General features: G+C 37.9%; 1 protein-coding gene across 20 annotated transcripts in view; it reads left to right on the plus strand.

The window, feature by feature from the left end:
• Cfap20dc (CFAP20 domain containing) overlaps positions 1–17,013 on the plus strand; it is a 291,110-nt gene that overhangs the window by 648 nt on the left and 273,449 nt on the right. For 17 of the 20 annotated variants that reach the window (XM_076544540.1, XM_076544522.1, XM_076544523.1 and 14 more), the window contains exons 2-4: positions 1,653–1,742; positions 4,644–4,737; positions 12,872–12,944. Coding sequence is in view for 14 of the 20 variants with exons in the window: in XM_076544522.1 (XP_076400637.1) it covers positions 1,653–1,742; positions 4,644–4,737; positions 12,872–12,944 (257 nt within the window). In the remaining 6 variants the exon portion in view is untranslated. Of the gene's footprint in view, positions 1–1,652; positions 1,743–4,643; positions 4,738–12,871; positions 12,945–17,013 lie in introns of those variants that run through there. The other 3 variants (XM_076544541.1, XM_076544535.1, XM_076544536.1) reach the window with 3 other exon arrangements.

Genomic DNA, 17,013 nt, shown 5'->3' on the forward strand with positions numbered 1-17,013 from the left:
CACTTCCTGACCCTCCTCCTAGATCTGGTGAATAAAAAAATGTAGCTGGGCTTAGCTCTTCTACGTTTTAAAGCAATTCCCAAGCAAGTCTGATCCAAGGATTACATTTGGAACACACAGTTTTCTCAGTGTTCTCAGACACCTTGCTCCATGGATGGCATCCTTTCCTCAGCTCACTGAATGGCTTTCTGCCCCGGCTCTCCAGGCGTCATCTTGAAATTGCCAGTCTATATGACATCTTTATCTTGCTATTAGGAATATTGTCAGGGTGCTTAGTACCCCCACCCTCACCCCCAGGGTCCACCTCTCTGTGGCTTCATCCTATTGGTCAAACACTACTTGTCCTTAAAGCACTGTGTGCTTCTCTTTTGTCCTGTTTTAGAAATTCATTCTATGGGTTTAGAATAAATTTAGGTTAATTTCAGTGAGTGTAGATAAAGTATGATGTTATGAAATAACACATGCCCAATGTGGGCATCTTGGAAAACACAGGAAAAGAGGTGGAGAGAAAAGATTTGCTGTTTCATTAAGGTTCTGGGGATTTCTTTTTAAAACCCAGCTGCCTCAAACTTAAAATTCATAGCAAAATGACCTGCCCTTAGAAGCAGTAGCATATACGATATTGCACATAATAAGAAAAAAGAAATTTTCTGCAAAATATATGCTTCAGGAAAAATGCTGGTAATTTTTTTTTTATAAAAACTAAACAGGTTTTTATAAAAATCAAACAAGTTTTCTCATGTGCTGCTTGTAATTCAAATCATATTTAGTTTTCATCTCAGCTTCTCAAATTTTGTAATAAATTCTTCCTTGGAGATAATCATTTATTTCCCTCATTTTTATTAGCAGAGTATATGGGCACTTAGTAATAGCTTTAACATTCACATTAGTGTGACTCTGTAGTCTTGAGTTTATATAGTAGGTAATAAGCAATCTATTGAAAATATCCTTTTTGTTCTTCCTATATGTCTCCAAATTTATTTGTTTAAAAGATATTGTACAGATGTCCAGTAAGAACCCCCTTCCACATATACCCCAATGCTTCTGGGGTCTTTTTATGAATGAGTCTAAGCTACTTGTCTCCTTTATTGAATAATCTTCAATGGCACTATTAATCCCTTGCTGCATGCCAAGTATTGTCCTTGATGATTTATGTTTGCTAGCCTGTATGATCCAACAATTCATTTGATAGATGTTAAAAAACAAGACATTAAGTAACTCCATATTCAGAAAATTAAAAAGAAAGTACTGGAGTCCCAGTCAGTATGACTACTAACTTTATTTTCACACATAATGATAAGATTTATTGGTTTAGTTTACAAATTGAGTTTAAGCTCTTTAGTCTGGTCTTTTTGGAAAGCTTTACAGACCTGATCTGTACATGTCAAGTCAATGAGCCCCATCTGTAATATTTCTGTGGCACAATTGATGTTTATGATACTTTAAAAGTGAGTTGCTTAGTAGCCTAGGGTGACCCAAATCAAATGGTTGTGGCTTACATGCAGCCAAACTATATAATAGGCATAATAACAAGGATAATTTTTTCCCAAATCAGTTTAACTGACAGATGGTTGCAACACTGGTTTTAAACTCTGGTAGATTTCTACCATAGCATTGTATTTCACTCTGAATTTCTTGGTTTTATTTTCTAGGGAGGTGCATTTGTTGAAATCTTTAGTGCTCAGGGGAAAAATCCTGGAGCAAAATGGAAGATCTTTGGCAGTCCATCTGTGATTTGGAAAGTAAGTGTTTGAAGTTAAGTGTCAAACCCTGGGAAGGACTGTGAGGGAAGGTCATAGAAAAGGGGGCTCGATCAGACTTCAGAACTGATTTTCTTTTCTTTCACCCGCAAAGGCTTTGTGTTGTTGTCTGCAGTCCACCCCCAACTCCCCCCCGCGCCCCCCCCCCCCCCCCGCCCCCGAGACACCACTCCTTAGCTGGTTAAGACTGCCACATGGTGTATAACTGCTGAGTGTACTCTGAGCCCTGCTTTATCATTTTAGGTGATTTGATGTCAGTGAAGAGCATCTCTCTAAGGACTAGGCCTCTGGGTTTCTTGATTTCATCATCTTTAATGACATCTTCTCATTCTGCTGCAGCCTTATTTTCACGACCAACAGCAGGACCTCTGAAATTACAAGTGAGAGACAGAGACGTCTTTCACTGACCTCAGTCTTGGATTCGTAAGGCCACTTGCTCAGTCCTCCCACTGTGTGTGTTCTTGAGTCGGATTGTTCTTCAGGCCACATCCTTTTCTGTTCCCCCTTGTGTTTAGTTTTATTTACTTTCTCTGAATTCTCATCTCTCTCTCCAGTGCAGAAACTGAAGTGTCATTTCACCCGCTTTCCAGTAAGGACCTCGAATGCCTTGGCTCTTTAGCCTAACATGACGCTTGCCTAGTCAGCCTGTGTGGGATCCCTGGTCTTTCCTTTGCCTGTCCCTGGGCTCTCAGTACTTTTGGAGAAAATACCTACAGTTTTCAGGTTGATAACACTATAAATCCAACCTCAACAGTCCAGAAAATTGTCCTGTTATATTCTTGTCAGTATCCAAAATGATCCTTTCATGTCATTTTTGGTTTCCAACCACTGAACTGCCTACTCTCAGCCCCACACCCAAGGCATGCCTTTCTCACTCATCAGAAGCAGACACCCCCACTTCCCAGGGAAAACAGGAGCCATTAGGCGGAAGCCAGTTCCACTTGCTGCCACCATACCTGAAAACCTGTCTCCATCTCCATCGATACCTTTTTCTCTCTTGTAGAAGCAAGAGCTGAATGCCTTCAGGAGAATAAGAACACCTATAGATGAAACTTACAACTACTATTGAGTGCCTAATGTTTGTTAAGCATAACATTAGGCATATTACATAATGTTATATAATATGAATAGCTTTGTGAGATAGATAGCTACATGCCCCTCTGATAGGTAAGAACATTAAGTCATGGAAAAGACAAGGATCAAAACTGTACAGTATGAATGACAGAGAAATGGTACTCAGAGAATATGTGCCAGAGAGGCTTCCCTGAGTAAGTGGCATTGAGTTCTGTTATAGTTTGAATATAAAATGTGCCCCCACAGACTCAGATGTTTGAATACTTGCTCCCAAACTGGTGGTGCTATCTTGAGAGGTTGTAGAAACTTCAGGAGGTGGGGCCAAGTTGTAGGAAGTGAATCATGGGTCCTGGGCATCTAAAGGTTGTGCTTGGCCCCAGGTTCCATTCCTTACACTCCTTCCTATCTCCCATGAAGAAGCTCTTCCACCAATGCTGCCACCACTGGGATATTTTGCCCAGGTTCATGGGGCCAAGGAACTGTGGATTGAAATATTTGAAACCCTGACCTTAAAATAAATATTATTGTGCTTTCAGTTCTTTATGTTGACTCCTCACAGCTTCCCAAAGTAACTAACATAAGTGCTAAGAGTCAGCCAGGCATAAAGAGAGGTTGCTGCACGGAAGAGCATTCCACAAAGGGAGTAGTATGAACAAAATCCCTGTATCAGAAGAAAGTTTGGAACTTTCAAAAAAATGGGAAAGCTGTTGTTGTTCAGAGGAGGAGATTAAGTTTGAAGAGCTGGGTAGAGACCAGCATATCTAAGTGCTTTGTGACTTGCTGCAGGTTTGGGCAGGCCCAACATGTGCTTAAATAAAATAAATAATATACTTGGTACATGTATGTTCATCGCAAATACATAGGGGATGTGATTACAATGGACATTACATGGACTTATTACAGAAAAAGAAAAAATTAATTTTTATTTATTAAACGGGAGGCAGAGGCAGGCGGATCTTTGTGAGTTCAAGGCCAGCCTGGGCTACCAAGTGAGTTCCAGGAAAGGCACAAAGCTACACAGAGAAACCCTGTCTCGAAAAACCAAAAAAAAAAGGAAAAAAAAAAAGATTTATTTTTATGTTTATGTTTGTGTCTGTGTGAGTATATGCCACCCATGAGGGTGCTCATGGAGGCAAGAGGACAACATCTGATGCTCTGGGGTGGAGACATAGATGGTTGTGAGCTGTCCAGCGTAGGTTCTAGGAACTAAACTTGAATCTTCTAGAAGAGCAACAAGTGCTCTTAACTGCTTAACTCCAGCCCCTTAACTTAACTTTCTAGATAACCATAATTGTTTCATTTAATTCATATTGATTTTAAATATATATGGAATTTTCAGAGTCACAGAAGATATGAAATAATACATAATTAATTCCATTTGAGCTATGGCCTGAAAGCAAAAAACTTCTAGTATGAATTCAGCAGGAGTTAGATACTTTCTTCTGCTATGCAGGGAGTGGTGATGAGCTGTGCACCTAGATGGGATTGCATACAGGCAGCAAGAAGCTACTATACCCAGAACCAGTGAGTTACTTTGGAATCCCTGAAGTTAGAAAACTTTTTTTCATTTGGAGGAAAGATATTTTCATATAATAAGAAATTAGCTGTGTGGCTAGTGTGGTTTTGTGTTCCATTCCCAACAAGTCTCAAGAAAAAGCATCAGAATTTGAGTCTTATTTTTAAGTCTTTTGTTAAAAAAAAAAAAAAGACTAAAAGACTTGTTTTTCTGGAAATTTGCAGTTCCAATTTTTATGGAAGAAGCCAAATAAGATATGCTTCAATTACTGCTGTTTTTATTTTGTCCCATAGGAGTTTGATAAAGAAGTTAAAAGTTTTGTATTTATCCTGGAAGGCAGCAGCCAAACCAACAGAATTCAGTTACCAAAGGAGAATAAGCAAATACGTGAGTAAGACTTCTTTTCAGTGTTTGAAAAAATTATGTTTTGTGTCTTAGAAGCAGGCAAATGAGTAGGGCTGGGGTGAGATCTCCCAGTGTGAAGTCATCTGGTATTTTATATAGAAATCAACTGTATGCCATGTACTTTAGGAAAATAGCCTCCCTCACTATCTTCTTTAAGTTTAGAACTATTTTAAGTCCTGGAAGATTATTTTAGTAGCCACTTATTATAGTAGTATTTGTTGAGCACTAATTTTATATGAGGGATTTTTCACAGTGTTTCTTTACAGATGAGCAAAGAAACATTGGGTTTTTATTAGAAAATCAGGTGGTTAAGGCAAAGTTTCAACAGGAATTCAAGAATTTATAAGTTAGAAGAACATTTTTTTTTTTTTTTTGGTTTTTTCGAGACAGGGTTTCTCTGCGTAGCTTTGCGCCTTTCCTGGAACTCACTTGGTAGCCCAGGCTGGCCTCGAACTCGCAGAGATCGGCCTGCCTCTGCCTCCCGAGTGCTGGGATTAAAGGCGTGCGCCACCACCGCCCGGCTTAGAAGAACATTTTTTAAAAGAACAAAAATAATAAAAAAATTGCACAAGATATTATTAGTAACAATAAGTGATAAACCTCTAGGGAACATTAATATCTAAGAAGTGTAGATATGTTATTTCGCAGACAGCTGCAGGCTTAATTCCAGTATGAAAATTAGCAGCAGCATTTCAAAGCAGACAGAACAACGTGAGGTTGGACTTTAAGGCTCTATCATCAGATTAAGCTTTCAATAAAGTGATTAATTTGAGTAATGTATAAATATAATCAAACTTTTCCACTAACTATGTCTTACTGGTTAAACATAGAGTTCTGATATTTTGTAGAAATAAATAGGCAGTTCTTTTTTGTGTTTGTCATTTACTTTGTCTTCATTCATTAAGAATATTTATTAGAGGGTTGCAGATAAAGCCGAGTGATCGAGCATTACCTAGCAGGCTCACAGGCCTCGGTTCAATTCCTAGCAACATAAATAAAACATATTTTAAAAAAATGTGTATTAAGTACCTTCTATGTACCAGGCACTGTGGAAAGACCTGTTGTTGGTACCTGATTTCTAATTTTAATTTCCTTTGTAAACTGTATAGATCCTAGGCTTTATGTACCATTTTAAGCACTATGTGACATTTTAAATTTCTAAGATGTAAATCAAGCCATGCAAATTAGGGATGGAAGATGATTTAATTTAAACTGTTTTGCCACTGTTTCTTTATAAACTAAGAAATCAACCTTGAAAGAGAATAGATAATTATTGTTAAAAGTTTTAAATTAATTTGCTGCCACAAGGAAATATGGCTTCCTCATAGTTCCTAATTGGGTATATGATTGATAGCAGAATATTTTGTTGTTGTTTTTTATTTTCATATATATTTGTATTTGTAAGTAAAGTGTACTAAAATAAGTCAGGGAAGCATATCTGAAATTGTAGTTTTTTATATGAGAGATGTGTTCATCTATTTTGGGATATTGACTTTATGAAACAGTTATGTTCCAGGAACTTGACTATTAGAAGCTGGTTAGTCTTTTTTGCCCTTATTTTTTGGCTTGTACAGACAATCTAAACGCCTGCCTTCTAGTGCCCTCGGCATCTGTGCCCATGGTCATGGTATTGATGAAATCCGTCAGTCCTAGCAGCCTTCTCATTTTGGCTCTGAGAAAGATTCCTCCTTTACCAAAGTGACTAAATACAGACTCCTGATCCCCCTTTCTACTCTTATTCAGGTTTTTGGGTTTTTTCTTCCTTTCCTCAGAAACTGGGTTTAATGTGTTATAATTACCTCTTTAAATGTGACAATGATGACTTTTAATTAAAGAAACAGAAGAATCTTCTAATATGTTTCTTACACAATGCCCTACAGTTAAAAATTAATCTGGCTTTCCCATAGCATGTGCAACAGTATAACAAATGAAATAGTTTGTGTGGTCTCCCTGTCACTAATGCCTTCACGTGAGCTTTTTGGATGTTTTGATAACAAAGTTGGTTGTTATTTTTACTTGTATAAAATGACCTTCTGTGTGAGGTTGGTATGGTTAAACTGAAATTAAAAAGCATGCCTTGAATTGAAAAGTGGCTTTCAATTAACACTTAAATTAAGTTCAATTATCATTACATATTTCTATTTTAAGAGTTAATATATACTTTATGCAAACTTGACATTACATAGTTCATTTGTGTTTCTGACTATATTAGATGCTTATGAAGAAAGTTTCATAATGAAATTATGTATGTTTGACTGCTCCTAAATAGTAATCTTTCTGAATTAAATTGTATTTGATGAGTCCTAAGTAAATAAATCAGTTGTGTTTTTAATTTGTTGTTACATTTATTTATTATTGTGTGAGTGTCTTCATGCACCATGGTTTACATGAGGGTCAGAAGACAACTTGTGGGAGTCAGTTCTGTCTCATCATGTGGATTCTGGGAATGAACTTATGTCAGCTTGGCAAGCAAATGCACTCACCTGCTGAGGCATCCTCTGTGCCCTGTGTTTTCTGTTGTTGTTTCTTTATAACCTAATATAAGAAATCAACCTTGAAAGGGAATAATTATTATTAAAAAATTTAATTAATTTGCTGCCATAAGTGAACTTCCTCATAACTAAAAAGTTTTCTGAAACATGATAATAAGTTTCTCTGCCAATGCAGTAAGCCAGATCAAACCCAATTGATAAAGCAAAAGAACAGGTATATTTGAGCAAATCAACTCCCAGTTGAGCCCCCCCAACCCCAGAGATTGGGGCCAGAGAAGTCACGTGGCCAAAGTAAAGCAGGGAGCATATATACCCTGTAGGTGAGGGGTGATGATGTGTCCCCCACAAGCTGAGTTTGTGCCCAAATATGGTCAAAAACTGACTGCTTTAGATGGGGTCTTGGGCTACTGGCAAATTTAGAGGAGGAGCTGTCACAGCTACTAAGAATGTGGAACTGGGCCTTTTGATGCCTCTTCTTTGTTGGAGATTCTCGGGGGTGGGGGGTGGGGTGGAGAGAGAGGAATGGGGCTTTCCGGATCAAGCAGGAATGAGCTGGAAGTTCCAGCTGAAAAATAGCTCCATCGTAGTTCCGTGTTGGATATGTGTCACATGGTGCTTGAAATGGCACATAAAGCCTAGGCTTTACAAAGGAAATTAAAACTAGAAATCATTTTCCAACAGCAGGTCTTTCTACAGTCTGGTGCATGGAAGGTACTCGATACATGTTCTTTTTAATATGTTTTATTTATGTAGCTAGGAATTGAACCCAGGCCTTTGAGCCTGCTCGGTAAATAATACCCATCAAATGATGGAGCATGTGACACTTGAGTATCATGTTGTATACTTCTCCAGGGTGTTAGTCAGCTTTGTAACCCCTAACTCAGTGATGACATACAGTTGATGTTCAGATAAGTTTGTTAAATTTGTTACAATAAGGAACTTTGACAATTCTGTTTCTAATTTCTAATTGTAACCATCTGCCCTTGGTAATGACACTTTAGTGTGTCATTCACCAGTACAATAAATCTCTGCCACCCTTCAGCTTGGTTGGTGTTGTATGGAGTTGCCAGTGTGAGAAGCATCACTGTCATACATAAGTATCCAGTAGGGACTTTCTATTCAAGAGTCACATTCAAAGTCGTTGGTTTCCCTGCTGAATTATCTGAATCAAATAGTGTGTGTCCGGCCATCTGTATCCCTGAAGCCTGAGTTCAGCTGTTCTAAAAGATGAAGATGGCTTCTTGTGGTTCCCCCAGCTCTCCTCACTGCTACTTTGCTGTTCTTTTTAAATTATGTCTTGCTCTGTTTAAAGCCCTTAAGTGTCTTTGATCTCACCATTTTTTTAAAGTGCTCTTATCAGAGTGAGTGGTCTTCTGTATTCCTGAACCAGTGGGGGTTCTCAGCTCTCCTCTTCACCCTTGGGAGCATCTGAGACAGCCAGCACCCCCTCGATACACTTCTTTCACTTACCTCCTGGGATTCTTCATCCTACTGTACACTAGGTTGTTGTTAGTTTCTTTTTGCTCTTCCTCTTCGGTTGCCATCTGAATGCTACAGTGACTCTGGTCTTTATGTAGCCCTGTGGCTACATGTTCTCCCTGGTTATCAGCTTCAGGATCATGGATTTTTAATGCCATTTCTGTCTCACTTCAGTCTTCCACATCAGGTATTTACTAGTCTTTTTTCCTGGACCACCTAAGGGTAGTGTATGTAAAACCCAGTTCCTGGCAAGGCTGCTTGTGATTTTTCCCCCTGCCTTTGTTGCTAGCAAACAGCATTCTCTCTTCAACTGACAAGACCAAACTTCTTCATTAAATCAGCTTCTCTATTTCTTTATTCTCTGAATCCATTAAGAAGATATCAGTAGTACTGGGGAAAAGATTGAAAGTTTCCTCACTTCCCACCCTTTAGTATTGCTCTCACCACTCTCTCAGGCCTGGATTATTAGTTACTTTCTATTGGACCTCCTTCTAGTCTGATATCAAATTAGCAGCCAGAGTAGAACTCCTCAATTCTATGTGACATGTGAAACATGTTACCTTCTCCTGGAAAAGGTCCCATTGCTTAAAGTAAAAATAATTTCTCTATGGGAATATATCTGTCTGAGTGCCTCTTAATTCTCTGGCTTTCTCTCTCATTGCTCCTCCTCTGGCCTTCCTTCCACCCATTCAAGGCCATTGCTGTTTTGAACCCAGCATGTTCTCCTCTTTTCCAACCTTTACTAAGACGTCACCTTTGAATGAGGCCCACCTGACATGTCCCTAAGTTATACCTGGGCTTCATATTGTTCCCATTTTTCAGTCCATTGGCCCCTTTCCTGCCCTGCTCTTAAACTTTGAACAACACTGAACTGAACATGTGTGTGTTGTTAGTTGTTTTACTGTTTTTCCAGCCATTTTCAGAAAGCAAATTCCACTGATAGAAACTGTTTATTTTGTCTTATTAATCTGTACTGAACAATGCATGACTGAGTGGCTTCCCACTGATTTTAGGTTGGCCCATATCTTTCACCTGGTCTTCAAGGCCCCACATGGCTGGGTTTACAATCTGTTCTTTTCCCTCTGCAGTGCCTTACACCAGCCAACTGAGCATTTTAAGGTTAATTTCAGCTGTTCTGTCCTTATGGACATCCCACATCATCTTAAGAGGAATCCACCTACCATCTATTCCTCTCTCCTATACCTCTACCCCCCTTCCAGTCAATCTCTGCTTATTCTCCCAAGCTCAGTTACTGCATTATTTCTTCAGAACTACTTTTACTGACCATCCCCTTCCCTTCAAGCAACTATAGTTAAATGCTGTCCTAGAACTTTGACCTTCTCTTTTGTGAAACCATATTGCACATTCCAAGAGGGCATAGATTATGATGGTCTTATTTACTGAAAAAAACTTCAGCAAGACTTGTGTACAGCATGTGATCAATAATCTTTGTTAAATGATAAGGCTATTTCTTATAAATGATTCTTTGAGGTACAGATGGAAATGATTAGCCCAGTTTTAGGTATGAAAAGGAAATTAAGAATATGCTAAGGCTGTTTTGAAGTCTTGGAGTAAGTTCATGCTGAGCTTTCTGGGCAGTGAGGGAGAATGATTGTCTGTGGCCTCATCCTACTTCTTAGATGACACAATCCTTGGAAAATGTATGTGAGGTATGCAGTTTGTCATTTGCTCTAATGAAACAACTTTAAAACCACTGCTTAAAATTAATGGTATTTTATAAGTTGAGTATGGTTTTAAATATTTAAAAGAAAAAAAAATGAAGGTTTTGCCACTTAACAAGGAATTTCTATATATTTATGTACTTGATGGCCATTTTTTAAACTAATGAGGCCCATATTCAGTATTACTTAGAGTGATTTTAAATACAATGCAGACATGAAGAGCCAGTTTAAATTTCCTAGGCCAGGGAACCATATATGACAATGGAGTTTATTTAGCATTACTGCCATACAGAACCAGCTTGTCAAATGTTGTTAAAGCACTCTTTGTCATATCATCACCCTTTAGTGTCATCACATGTGAAAGCCTTTTGGAAAGTAGGGCCTAGTGTGTGAGAATGTGGAATGACAGAATTCTTTTTTTTTTTTTTCTTTTTGAGGCAAGAGATATTTCATTTCTAAAAAATGGTCTTTTACATGCATCTCTTTGTGCTTGAAGGAAATAATAATGATTCAGTGAGATTTGTGGCAACTTTTAAAGGGCTGGTGTTCTTGATCTGGTGTTCTCCAAGCTCTATTTACAGCTGAGGCCACTGTGGAAATGGCACTACTCTCCCTACAGGACCAGTCAGTACAAGAGACCAGAGAGGCTGACTGACAGTGGCTTATTTGAGGTGGCCTCATTTTGCTATTTCACTTTGCTTTTGTGGGTCAAAACTCTGGTTGCCACATTGGATCTCTCTATAAATGTAATAGAACACATTCCTAGAGAATTTCCTAGGGTAGAGCCTTTAATCTCCCATTTCTGTTTTGTTTAACTTAGGATTCTCTCTGAACACATTTATATGCTTGATAATTTAAAAGAAGTTATCCTTGTATATTTGATGAACACATTCATGAACATAATATATGTATTTGGCCAGTTATGTTTGTTTATAGAAAAGTTTGTTATAAAAAATAGAAATGGCTTATATTTCTCAGGAATGTTGTAAAACAGCTTACTATAGGAATTACAAACCAGAAAGTCTATATAAAATCATCAAAAGTTATTGTGGGATTAAAATATTTAATTTACTAAGTTTATTACTAGAATAAATAAAACATATCATCACCTTAAATCAGTTGGTTTCCTTAGACTCCTATGTCTGTATATATGGGTGTTTTTTTGTTGTTGTTTTGTTTGTTTATTTTTTGAGTTGTGTGTGCGTGTGTGTGTGTGTGTGTGTGTGTGTGTGTGTGTGTGTTTTCTGGGAATTGAGCCCAGCATTGTACACACTAGGCAAGCATTCCAGCCATAGCTTAGGTGGGCTCTGAACTTGGGGATGAACCTTGAATTCCAGATCTTCCTGCCTCTACTTCCTAAGTGCTGGATTATAGGGAACCACCATCAGACCTGGCTTGGCCAGGTTTTTTTTTTTCTATTTGTTTGTACTTTTGAATTATAGGAGAAGGTCATAGAGAAAGTTATGACATCTTTATTTCATACACAATGGAAAAAATGTTCCTTACCTGTGTATTTTGGGAGATGTGATCCTTGTGAGTTTTTGTTGCTGTTTTCTATTTCATCGAGGATTGAACCCAGAACCTTCTATGTGCCTTGCCTGGCAAAGTTCTTCTACAGTCCACCTATACCAACCCCTACCTTAGAAGGGGTGACACTAACACGTCTGTCAAAAGCATCATAAATGGAGAGATCAATCAAAAGTTCAAAACCTTAGAGGGAATGACTTAAGAGACTGGATGTAGAGAAACAGTATAAAAATCAAGTAACTTTGTTTAAGCTGTTGTAGACTTACAACTATCAAAAATGCCATGTGTGTTGGTTTTTCTCATTTTTTTAATCTGCATGAAATTAGTGATAGGGAACAAAAGCTATCATTTCTGAGTGAGAATTAATTAAGAACGTGGTAACAAATTTATAAGTGAAACTATGTTCCTCCATCCAGCTAAGTGTGGACATTGTTAAGACCGCATGACCAAGCTCTGCTTCATAAGCTTTCAGTTGTAGTTGTCATAATTAGAATTGCTTTTCTTGAGCTGCTCTTCTTTATTGAGTTGTTTAGTAAGACTATAAAACCTGTCAGAGAATAAAAATAATTGCCACATGTTTTTATGACTACCCTGATGGGAATCCATAGTTCAATTTTATACGTGTATGTGGAGTGCAGTTCCATGCTGACATTCTCTTATGGCATAATGAGTGAATAAAAATCCTTTTTTTTTTTTTGATTTTCATAAAAAATTCACCAGTGCCACAGATGGAATTTTACAGTGCAGCGTGAGTTGAAGTTTGATTCAGCTGTCATCAATGTCTCCACCTTTATACTCGGGTTGTTAATCATAGACAGTGCACTGTATGCCTTTCTGCTCCTGAAGTGCTGGATCCGCAGCCTGCTGGAGCACTCACTGTTTGTGTGCACATGTAAGAGGCCTGAACAGTTCATTTTGTGTTTTTCTCTCTTCTAGTTGGACTGATCCAGAGGTTTCTTGTACTTCAGATTTACATACCCCTGGGACAGGACTTCTCCACTGAATTACTGTAAGATATATAGAACTTCTTCTGAATGTTTTATGTGCATTAGACATTTGATCAATTGAAACAGTGCTAACAGTCATTATTAACAGTGACAGGTTTTTTTTTGTATTAAACAGTAGTGACTTATCAGATTGATATGAAGTAATTAAAATAATTTAGTTGTATTTCTTGGATATTGCTGCACTTTGAAATTTCTTGGGAGAAAGAAAGCAGGTTTCATCTGTTTCAGAACATGCTGTGGGTTATGATTTTATGTTTTTCCTGTTTCTTTGCAGAACTACAGTTGGCTTAACATTGATTGAAAGACATCTTAACACTATTTACTGTAGTTTTGATATATTGGTTCCTTTTGTGTATGTAAAGATAGCTTGGAATATATTTATTTTCAGTGGCCTTACAAGATTGCTTATCAAAAGGTAAAATAAATTACTTATACTCAGTTGAGCTATGTGTTGTGTGAAATACTAGTAATAAAAATAACATTTAATTTGTAATTTCATACAATATTGAGTATTTTCTAAGATTTTGTTGCTTAATTTCTGTATTGTTTGGTTTTTAATTAAAAGCTGTACATGGTTCAGGCTTAGGCATTTATCTTCAATCCTGGACAAAAGTTCTAGCTTTATCAGTGTGCAACATAAACTAAAGGAGAGAATGTTCTTAGTAAATGAGTTATTAATTCCTCTCTGTTTACATAAGCTAGGAAAATAGTGATTCTTGGGTTGTTAAAAGTCTGAATTTTATCTTATGAGGTACAGCCTTGTTTGTTTAGATAAAACATAGATGGAACACCATACACTTTTGTTTTATTCAACCTTAAGCCCCCGTGAACTTGTAAGATCTTCTTTTATCAGCTTCCATAGCCACCACCAATCTTAAAATACTTCTTAGAGAGAGAAGACCAAAGCATCATTTGATGCTCTTCTGTACCACTTCCTGGTCTCTGCAGAAAAAAGTATTTTCAAGACTCAAAGGGCATTCTGAAGGCACAGAAAGTACCACTGAAAGCTTTATTTTCAGCACAGGAGAATGTGATTTCTGAATTGAAAGAAGGCAAATTATGTTTTAAACTTTAAAGCTCTTTACATAAAAATCCAGTTTTGCTCCCCCTTTTACCTGGATCTCACCATAACCCATACTTTGAGCTTCTTCAAAGCAGTGGTAAAGGTGTTCCTAGTTGACCTTTGGATTAGAGGCCTTTGAGACCCTTGGATGGTCTTTAGAATGGGATACCTTGCCAATGACACGTCTTTTTTCTTTGCAAAATTAAGACTGTGCCCAAATGTTTGAGCATATCACTCTAGCCTAGACAATAGACTGTCTTAGTTAATTTAATGGCAATTAAAGCTTTAGTTATTGAGAAACCAACAGGTATCCTTAACCTGCTCCTAGCAGGAGAAAAGCTGATACCTAAATAAACCCAACTATTCTTTGCTATCACATTGCTAGTGCCTTTGGCCTGTTTGAGTATGGGAAACATTTTTGGCATTAATGATTAGATTGTAAATGTGGTTCACTATAATCCTTGATTTCTATGTTCTTGTGTCCCCATGGAAGATGAGTTGATTTTATAAATGATTTTGGTTTTATAATGCTAGGAAAATAAATTCTTCTGGACCAAAAGGTTAAAATTTTTAAATGACATGGATGAGACTCTCTCTGTCAGTTTATCATATATGAACTTGAATTTGTTACTGATAGTCAAATAGTTGTTTCATGCAGAAATGACAGAGATCATGTTTTCAGCAAAAAGAAGATGATAAGTATAGATTTTTGTTCTAACACATTTTCCTTCTACCTTAAAGGAAAGGACTTTCTTTCAGTACCCTTCTTGTACTGTTCCTAGCAGCATAGCCCTAGGCTATTTTAAATAATACATTTCTCTAACAAGATTGGAAAGTCACCTAACAGAACCATATCTGGCTTCTCAATTTCTCCATTGTTAGAGCAGAGAAAGGCATTTTGTTTCTCAAAGGTTTTTGCTATACATCAAGAGATTTTCACGAGTGGAGCTAATTTAGGAGCCAGCTAGTTTAGGAGTTTAGCAGTCATTTCTTCAGCCTCTTCCTATGTCTTTTATGCTCTCTGAATGAGTTATTGTGCTGAGGAAGAGGTTTTATATGTGTGTTAGGTATTTAGAACCAGTAGCTGCTCATATTGAGGACCAGGCAGTATGGTCCCTTGGGGATTTGAAATACCTTGAATCTGTGAATGCTATATTTCCCACTTCCAAAACACCATCACTGTTGACCTGGTTGTTCCAGATTTTCTCTGGATTCCCCAGCTTCCTCCTCATCTTAGTTGTGGTTTCTATTGCTGTGAAGAAACACCATGACCACAGCAACTCTTATAAAGGAAAACATTTAATTTGGGCTGGTTTACAGTTTCAAAAATTTAGCCCATTATTTTCATGTAGCATGCAAGCAGATATGGTTCTGGAAAGGAGCTGAGAGTTCTACATCTTGATCCACAGTGTAGCTTGAGTATAGGAAATCTCAAAGCCCACCTCCAAAGTGACACACTTCCTTCAACAAGGCCAAACCCCTTAATAGTGCCACTAGCTGTGGGAGCCATTTTCTTTCAAACCACCACATTCTACTACCTGGCTTCTATAGGCTTGTAGCTGTGTCATAGCAAAAATGCATTCAGTCCAACTTCAAAAGTTTTCCATAGTCTATAACAGTTTTAAACTTATTTAAAGGTCTAAAATTTGAAGTCTCTTCTGAGATTCATGCAATCCCCTAACTGTAATCCCCTGTAAAATCAAAATCAGGAAGCAGATCACATACTTCAACATATAATGGCAGAGGATATATATTACCATTCCAAAATATAGGGAAGGGAGCATAGTGAGGAAATGCTGGACCAAAGCAAGACTGAAAACTAGCTGAGCAAATGGCAAACTCTGCTTCTCCATGTCTGATGTCAAAGTGCTCTTCAGATCTCCAACTCCTTTCAGCTTTGTTGACTGCAGCATGCTTCTTTCTCTTGGGCTGTTTGGTATCCCATGACTCTAGCATCTCCATCATCTTGTGTCTCCAAGGCAATCCAAGCTTCACCTTCACAACTTCACACAATGGCCTCTCTAGGCCTCCATTCAAGGACACCTCTGACACATGCCTGGCCTCAGCAGTTTTCCTTGGTTACTTTTTGACTCAAAAGCCAGAACAACTCAGCTGAAGCTGCCAAGTTCTGCTCCTTACTGTACCTGGAACCTGCCCCCTCATTCAATTACATCTTTACCAGCTTTCTGTTTTTGATGGTTTCCTACATTGCCTAAGCTTAGCTGTCCTGAATCTTCAGCGACAGACCAGGCTTGACTCAAACTCCGACGTACACCTGCCTCTACCTTCCCAGTGCTAGAATTAAAGGCATGTACTACCACACCTGGCTTTAGGCTTTTCTTTAATTGTTTTCACAAGTTGGAAATGTAGTTGGGTGGGATTTTGCTTGAGGTCATCACTCCCTTTATCCCATTTCCTAATCTGTTTATCTCCTTGCTAGTGCTTCTTTTCTCTTCAAATTTTACATTTTTATTTTTTCTTGTTCAGCTTGCTTCTTTCATTATAAATCTTCATTAGAGTTAACACTAGTAACTACAGGACAAAGTCTATTCTACCAACAGAATTAATCCAAAACTTCACTTTAGCCTCAGGCAAACTTTGGACAAGGGCAAAAAGCAGCCATATTCTTCACCAAAATACCACAAGAACAATCTCTAGGTAATACACTAAAATTCTTCTCTGAAATTTCTTGAGCCAGGCCCCCACAATTCAAAATACTCTCATTACCACTCTCTTCCATGCTCCTACTAGTAATGCCCATTAAGCAGCACTTAAAGCATCCCACTGCTTTCCTCACCCAAACCCCCAAAGTCCAAACTCCTTCAAACAAAAGCATGGTAAGGACTTTCACAACAATACTCAAGTCCCTGGTACCAGCTTGTCTTAGGGTTTCAATTACTGTGAAGAGACACCATGACCAAGGTAACTCTTAAAGGAAAACATTTAATTTGGGCTGGCTTACAGTTTCATTTAGTCCATTATCTTCATGAAGCATGCAGGCAGACATG

Source organism: Peromyscus maniculatus, chromosome 9 (genome assembly GCF_049852395.1).
Source record: "Peromyscus maniculatus bairdii isolate BWxNUB_F1_BW_parent chromosome 9, HU_Pman_BW_mat_3.1, whole genome shotgun sequence".
NCBI classification, from domain to species: Eukaryota; Metazoa; Chordata; class Mammalia; order Rodentia; family Cricetidae; genus Peromyscus; species Peromyscus maniculatus.